At 39.6% G+C, this 8,819-nt stretch overlaps 1 protein-coding gene across 1 annotated transcript; it reads right to left on the bottom strand.

The window, feature by feature from the left end:
- Positions 1-797: 797 nt before the first annotated feature.
- Positions 798-2,871, bottom strand: zgc:92591 (uncharacterized protein LOC436997 homolog). Its single transcript, XM_053626745.1, has 2 exons — positions 2,662-2,871; positions 798-1,034 (listed from the first exon to the last, which is right to left on the bottom strand). The coding sequence occupies exons 1-2, from the start codon at positions 2,776-2,778 to the stop codon at positions 798-800; spliced, it is 354 nt and encodes a 117-aa protein (XP_053482720.1). The 5' UTR covers positions 2,779-2,871.
- Positions 2,872-8,819: the final 5,948 nt, after the last annotated feature.

Consider the following 8,819-nt stretch of genomic DNA (forward strand, 5'->3'; position numbering starts at 1 on the left):
TCTTCTTTTACAAACTACATTTTTTATGATTCCTTGTTTGCATTCTTGTTTTTTTTAAATATTATATTTATTTTGTTATTTCTAGCTTTTATTTACCATGACTTTTGCTTTTCTCTTGTGGTTTTTTAATAATTTATATTATTCTTATTGCTGCTCAGGTTAAATCCCTACTTAACAGCTTAAAATAATCGGTTTTAAATGTATTATTCATTTCTTCATGAAGCACTCAGAGCTGATTTTTATGTATGAAAATATTGTGACGTGGATATGATGTGGACCAGAACTTAAACTTGGACCACGTTTAGTGGAACAAAAAGTAAACAAACAAACAATAATTAGCTCGGTGTGGTTACAAGTGGGCTGTTTTATTGGTCCTGTAAACAATATTAGCTTTCGAAGATACCTGCTACATGTTTCCGGCTTTTCCTTAACCAGTGCAGCCATTCCTGTTTCATATCGGAACATTTAACACTGAAAAAACAGTTAGTCTTAACAACCCCAACGTTCACGTCTGTTTTAGATAGTTACAACATTCAAAAAGAAATTCTATTAAAAATGGAATGTCTGATGATGAAGAAAAAGAAGATGATGAACAAGATCAAGAAGATCAAGAACAAGATCAAGAAGAACAAAACGAAGATCAAGAAGACGACTTTTGAACCAGTATTGCACATCGGATCCAAACCAACTAGGAAAAACGACTATATAAAATGGATGAACTTGAGACACCACCACTCAGAAGACATTTTGTGCAGTTTTATTTCCAAAAACCAAAATAATCCAGCCCAAACACCATCTCACTTGGAGCTAGTGTACTTGGTGACGGCTTTGGTGCCCTCGGACACGGCGTGCTTGGCGAGTTCCCCTGGAAGCAGCAGACGCACAGCGGTCTGCACCTCACGGCTCGTGATGGTCGAGCGCTTGTTGTACTGCGTCAGTCTGGATGCCTCAGTGGCGATGCGCTCGAACACGTCGTTCACAAATGAGTTCATGATGCTCATAGCTCTGCTCGAGATGCCCGTGTCTGGGTGCACCTGCAAAATGAAAAAGCAAAATAAATAAATCATATAATAGGAAAACCTGTACATTCATTCATGCTAATCCAGTCAGACAATCATGTGGTCATGGCACAACGCGTAAACTCCTGCAGATACAGGTCAAGAGCGGTCTCCATGACTTGGACTGTGGCATGGCTCTTGGTATCAGAGTTCGAGTATTTCAGTGTGCTGATCTCTTGGTATTTTCACATACAGCCATCTCTATAGGCAGGAAAATACACCTTGTTGATCAGACAGAGTCAGAGGAAAACCACGAGACTGGTTCAAGCTGACAGGAAGTCTACAATAACTCAAACCAACCACTCTTTACAGTCATGGTGAGCTGAAGAGCATCTCAGAACACATCAAACCTTGAGGTGCATGGGCTACAACAGCACATCCTGTCAGGCAAAAAACAGGAATCTGATGCTACATTGGATACAGGCTCAAAGATTTATTGATCAGTTTCGTCAATAAGGTTTCTAGGATGGACTTGAGGATCATTCAGTGGTTCTTAGGATAATTAAAAAGGTTTTAGTTTTCTGAAAGGGTTCTGCTCACACGCCTTGATGACCTCGATATGACTTTTCGCTAGAAATTTGAAGATTTAGAAAGAACTTTTACAGACGATTAAGAGTTTTCCGAAGAGTGACGTTTGCGTTCATGTTTACATGACGTGAACATTCAATACTGATTTTTTTTTAATTTTTTTAAATTTTAAACTACAAAATTCATTCCAGTTCATGCACTGGCACATGCTAGCTGAAATGAATGGCCAAAAGGTCTCCTCTTCTACTACAACAAATACATTTTTTTCATCAAGAATTAATAATACATAAATTTACTATTTAAATTTTTTTTTTTTTTTTTTTTTTTAATTCCAGAGAATTACAAAGTCCATTAGGATATTGATAAGGACACATTTCACAGTGTGCAATGGATTGAGAACACCAATCCATGTGGGAACAAAAAAGTACATTTTCTTTGTCGCTAGTGGTGGGTAGTACATCTACTGTATTTGATATACTGCAATTCCATCCATCCATCTTCTATCATCGTTATCCTCCTATCCCAGGGAGCATCAGGCACAAGGGTGCCAATCCACCACAGGGTACACTCACATACACATTCACACACCCATTCATACACTACGGACATGCCAGTCAGCCTACCATGCATGTCTTTGGACTGGGGGAGGAAACCAGAGTACCCGCAGAGTACCCCCGCAGCACGGGGAGAACATGCAAACTCCGCACACACAGGGCCACGGTGGGACTCGAACCTCCGACCCTGGAGGTGTGAGGCGAACGTGCTAACCACTAAGCCACCGTGCACCCTTATACTTTATCTAATGGTTTAATTACGTTGCCTGATCCCACTGTAGAAAGAAAACAAGAAGCCCAAAATTAACTCTTACCACACTGCTCACTTATACGTCCACACCATAGGGGTCAATTTGACATTGACATTGTGACCCAGTCAGGTGTTCATAAAAAGGGTCTAAATTAACTAAATTAAAAATGTTGAAGGTGAAAAGCACAACATTTAAAATAATAATAATAATAATAATAATAATAATAATAATAATAATAATAATAATAATAATAATAAAGAAAAACCCCACCTGCTTCAACACTTTATAGATATACACAGCATATGTTTCTCTCCTCTTCCCTTTCCTTTTAGAAGCCTTTTTTTCACCCGGTGCTTTCCCTTTCTTCTTACTCCCATCGTTTGTCATTTTGACGAAAGATTGAGGGGTTATTATTTTATTTTTTTCTTCTAATTTCAGTGTGAGAAATTCACAGCTCAAGGCCGAACTCGAGGTCTTCAGCAGAGCTCAGCTGCAGCTCATCACCAATTTATCACGTGGTCTCAAATACATGACGAGTCCAATTAAACCCAGTGACATTCCTGCTCTCTTCACCTGCTTTGGAGCTGTTATCTCTTAACATGTTCAAGTGAAAATCTGACCCTTCATGGCTTTGAAATAATTCAGCATTTATTAAGTAAGTCCCACAGGCTTTTAATATTGTTGTCCCCCCCCCCAAACATTGCTTGCCTTCAAACTAATTAACAACTTACACTCATTAACACTTACCAAGACTATATATAGCTACAAAATATTCAAGCTTCAAATTATTACTGTTAATGGTCGTGACAGCCCTTCCAAGTCAACAATAAACATTTTTACATGTTTATTTATTTATTTGTTTATTTTTAAATTCTGTACGTTTTACATTTTCCCCATGTAGTGTGGTTTATTTCTCCACAGCTGATTTTCTTACATGGTATATTATTTACTTGAATAAATGAATCAACTTGAACATAAACACTCAGGTCCAAAACATTTCACGTTGACCGTTTGGAAAATTAGAGCAATATTCTTAATGTGTACACAATTGGTTGGGCTGATTTCTGTAATCCTTAATATAATATAATATAATATATATATATATATATATATATATATATATATATATATATATATATATATATGAATTTATGTTAAACAAACTAAGGTCTTCAATAGAGTTTCACTAAACAAAATCATTTAATTTTATTTCAATTAATTTGGCATTTTGTGTAGAAATTTATCAAGCTATACAAGATGTATCGAGATGTACAGAAAGTTTGTAAAGGTGTGTAAATAGTGTAGTGAGCAACAGAAATGAGGATAATTATGTGATTTTTATGTCTTGTCTTATCCTGAGAACGTCTGTAAATTGATTGATTGTCTCCAGAGCATGAGCGTTTATTTTGCCACATGGGATTTCTGTACACAATTCATTTATTTTCACATGCACTTGTACTAGAACTAGGAACAATGTACAGTATGATCACACATTTAGTCTGGAGTTTCAAGCTTGTTACCCCTCACTGAATAAATAACGGTACTAACAGGGTTGAACATGGCTCCATTTTTAGCATATACACAATATTCCATCCATCCATCCATCCATCTTCTACTGCTTACTCCTTTTCAGGGTCACAAGGAACCTGGAGCCTATCCCAGGGAGCATCGGGCACAAGGCGGGGTACACCCTGGACAGGGTGCCAATCCATCGCAGGGAACAATATACAATATTATCAATATAAATGGATTCATTTATATTTAAATGTATATCAGTCAAGCTTCGAGGAGAGTAGACTAAGTAGTATTTAGAGAAGAATTAATGGTCTATGAGTCAAAGAACAGGAATAACAGGAAATAAGTCTTGGAATTTGGAGATGGGGATAGAGATGGGGGTCATGTGACTGGTCAGGTAATGTGGCGTGAGTGGGAATTCTGGGATATTGAGTTGGTGGTTGGTCACTGGCTCAGTAAGCTTGGGAGCTGGAGTACGAGAAGCAGACAGACATCACACTCCCTTTTAGAAAAATAAAGGAACTGCAGGGTTCTTCGGTTTGTCCCGTTATGTGAGAGCCGTTCAAGGTTCTCTTTGTTTTCTCTTTCAACAGCTGCTTTTTAAATTTTATTTCAATCTAAAATTTTGTATAACAGTGATGTAGTCTCACAGCGAGCTTGTCAGACGAGAGAACGCACTTTTCCTCTCCCCGTGATCTTCAGCATAGTCTGACGATGTAACTTCCTGTCGAACATGAGAATCTGTGTGTGAACGTTCGATGCAAATTCGTACTGCTAATGAAAAGAAGAAAGAGATTTCAAAAAAAGTTTCCACTTTTGTAGCAGACTAGAAGGCAAAACAGACTTTAAAGCAATTGTTTTTTCCCAAGGCCATCAGAAAAATAAAGATCACCTGATGCCACAATCACATGAACATACATGTGGGTGCAGCTACCTCTGCAAGTGTGTGTGCAGGTGTACAGTAAATACTGTTATTATTTAGTGTTGATGTGAATGGATGGCTATAGTAAGGCAGCAGCTGGATCGAATTGCCATCATAACCGAAGATGGATGAAATGGAGGAAGTCTCCAGTAATCACGGCTGATATGAAAACAGAGGCGCAGCGGTGCTTTTGGTCACATAACCTTGAGAGTGGTTTCTTTTAAGAACAGGGAACTTGTACAGGACTTGTAGGTTTGCATTATGTAGTGTTCCTTAGGTAACTAATTCATTTTATCAAATGTTACCAGATCCACCATGACTCTAACCAGGATAACCAGGAGGGGAAGTGGTGGTGTGGCGGTTAAGGCTTTGGGTTAATGTTTGGAAGGTTGGTGGTTCAAGCTCCAGCACTGCTACGCTGCCACTGTTGGGCCCTTGAGCAAGGCCCTTAACCCTCTCTGCTCCAGGGGCGCTGTATCATGGCTGACCCTGCGCTCTGACCCCAACTTCCTGACATGCTGGGGTATGTGAAGAAAAGAATTTCACTGTGATGTAATGTATATGTGATAAATAAAGACTCATTATTAAGAGCTTACTGAAGATGAATTAATCACTAGATAGATTTTTTTAAACATTTATTAGATAAACCAAGTTCGAATAAAAATTTGCATTCCAACACTTCCACATTTAGGCCAAATATAGGCTGCCTATTCGCTCTGTACTCACCACGTACAGTACATCATAATGCCACCTGTTCGAAATGCTCGAAATCTAGTCCAAGGCGTTAAAAACCTTTCCCTGGCAACCCTGCACTCAACATCCATGCTCTTAAAGTTCTTGATGCGTTTGACATAAGAGTTTGACATGCTGTCGCCATCTACTGGCCTGGCACATCCACACAAGCGTTTTCAAAACATTTATTGGTGCTTTCATATGGACAGAGATATTGTTCTTGTAGACAGGAATTTTTTTTTTGATTTTGCGGAAAATGAAAACTACATTTCAACGATAGTCCAAAAACATTATCATAAGGACGAGCCAATTCAAACCCACAGTTCACTGAGGATAGACTAGTGTTTAGTACTAATGGGTCATTTCTGAATGTACAGCGTAGTCATTTCAGGGAAGGACGATAAAGCAGCTTCAAATGCACATTAAGAGACAAGAGTCTGGGCCGTAGCGACCGAGCTCTGGTTAAGCACCATTAGTCAGAAAAAGAGATGTAACCGTTGAAAAGAAGTCTGCAGTATGATTCAGCAAGCCAGCAAGTTTGAACTTGACTTGTTGAGTCATACGTATGCACAAAAGCTGTTGATGTACAATCTTCATGGTGGGCTGACTAAAAGCATGACTCTGCACAGCGTCCAGGATGATTGATAGAGTCTTTTCGGAGGTAGATGGAGTGGATGCCCATAAGGAGCGCTACGAAACCGGAACCAAATGCTGGTGATGGGCGTTGTCAGAATCATCAAGTTAATCTGATTTGACCGGAATAGCTTTATTAGGCTCCCAGAGTTCAGCACACATTTTAGTTCCTCCCATGGTGGGCCATCAGTTCTCACTGCGGCAGAGAGGATCTGGTACACAACCCTCTGACGGGATAGAGGGTGCCAGGTAGGGACGTAGGAGCCCTTGGGATGGGATCTTCATTCAGATTTTTTCCAGACAAATCCATACAAAGCATGTCATGAGCAGATGATGATGATTGAGGAGGCGCATATGAAATACAGTTAAGGTTTAATGAACATCAACGTGGATAATTTATGCCCACCCCCAAAAATACATTAGGACGAGAACCTAAGCATACACTGTTCAATCAAATTCCGAGTATATTTGAGCAGCAGGTGTATGGCATTTTGCGTCGGTTACCATGGTAGATTTCTGGTTTGTTGTTTGAGTTTCACTTGCACAGCCTGTGCGTGAGCTACTTTCTGCCGTGGCCTTAGCTTGCAAGTTTGCAAACTCAAGTTTTAGGTTTAGAAATGTGTGGGTTACACACAAGCTCAAAAAAGCTACTCTACTCTCCAATTATGTCATGCCTCATTATCGCTAACTGTGGAGTCTTTAACTACATTCTGCCCCATCCTTTACAGGTGTGAAGGTGGTACGGATATTTAAAGGCACTTTTCCCACGCAGTGGAGCAGCAGAAACCGTTCTCACCTCCAATCTACCACTGCCTTCGGTACTTAGGGAGCTGTAGGACACATCGATCCACGCTGAGAATGGAACGATGCTCACCAGAGTAAGGCAATAACACCTTCTCACCATTTAAACAGGATAATTGCAGTTCACTTTGATGAGTTAATAAATGTGAGTAAGAAGAACACAGCATGGTGGATGCGTTCAGATTTCTAAGAAGGAACAAGCTAATGGGTTCTTTCTCAACTATAACATTTCTTCACTTTTTAATTAAATATGAACCTGCTCTAATCGCATCACGTAGAATCATTCGTTTGGGTTTCTTTGTCCTGAGAACTTAGTGCTGGTCAGATTTTAAAAAAACAAACAAACAAAAAAAAAAACCTCCTGACTATTTTGTCTATTGCTGTAGGATCCCAGTATTGGGTCTCAAGCTGATGCCCTGTGAATCTTTCCTTTCTATCATATTTGTATCAGTCTTGAGCACGTGATCTGTTCATTCTGTATAGCGTATTCAATTACATCCATAATGTAGACGCAAGATTATTCATTACTCGGTTTCTAAACTTTATTGGACCCTGAGTATGATCAGGACTATCTAGGAACCAATTTTCACCCAGTTGTTACGGAGGTGCGTTAGCATCGGCTCACTAACGAGAAGTATTCTAGATGGTGTTCTGATCCAGTATTAGTATATATTATTATATACACAGTATATGCAAATACTATTTGGTGATTTTGGACTATTTGGTATTGGTGGTCAGTATCTCTCTGGCAGCGTGGCATAGCAAGCTTGTTTGAGTTCCTTGACTGGCAGCTTTAATCTCCTGTGTGAATGGAGGCAGCCTGTCGCTGAGATTTGGCTTCTAGAGTTTTTTTGGCAAAAACCAAGGAACAGCTGTTTACAGTTCTCAGAAAGGCGGGACAACAAGCAATAACGAGTGCCTCTCAGTATGTTGTGTGAATCTTTAGCCAAGTATGATTACACACACACAAACACACACACACTAATTTTCAAAATTTTCCAGTATTTTCACTTGTGGTTTAGTGAAGAAGCTTTGCCAGTTAAGAGCCTGCCAAACAGACACAGCCTGTATATAAGAATAGCAGTACTTCATCATGAACACCACATTTCTTTATGTGCTACAAGGAAAACTATTTCCAATTGAAGTCACCCTTTATGACAATTTCTAAAATTGATCAGTTTAACAATCTCCAGAATATTCCGAGAAATGTACAAAGCTGCTACAGCCTCGTATTGAATAATTTTTTTTTGTGTGTGTGATTGAATGAAATTTTATGCTAGTTGACTAACATTTCCAGGTCTTTGTTCAGCTTTGTTGTGCAGTTCAGTGATTAAAAGGGGCTGTAATACCCTAGCAAGTGGAAGGGAATTGAGGAGACTGGAAGCAGATGTCAGAAAGGGCAGTGTTGTGTGTGTGATTTTCTCCAAAAAGAAAAGAAAACATGAAAAATTACAATGTATGCACACACACACACACACACTGGCTCAGCAGGACGCTGTCTGTAAAATCCCCGGTATCTCAGTTCTGCACCAGCTAAATCGTTCCTGCTTCTCAGCCCCTAAATGCGAAACATATTGCATATAAATAGCTCAGCCTTAGTCACACACAGGTGACAGTGCTCATTCATTATATTGCTTGCTCTCTAAGCTGAACACCTCCCCCCCAAAGCCCCACAACCCCCCACCCCCCAATACAGACATTCATGCCCCTGGCTAAAGGTCCACCACTTAAACAGCTGATGTTCCAGGTACCAATAGATGATTTGCACATTGTTGTCCTGGAACCTCTAGAATGGGGCATGGTCTGAGGCCCATCCCAAACAGAT

This window comes from Ictalurus furcatus, chromosome 1, assembly GCF_023375685.1.
Source record: "Ictalurus furcatus strain D&B chromosome 1, Billie_1.0, whole genome shotgun sequence".
Taxonomy (NCBI): Eukaryota; Metazoa; Chordata; class Actinopteri; order Siluriformes; family Ictaluridae; genus Ictalurus; species Ictalurus furcatus.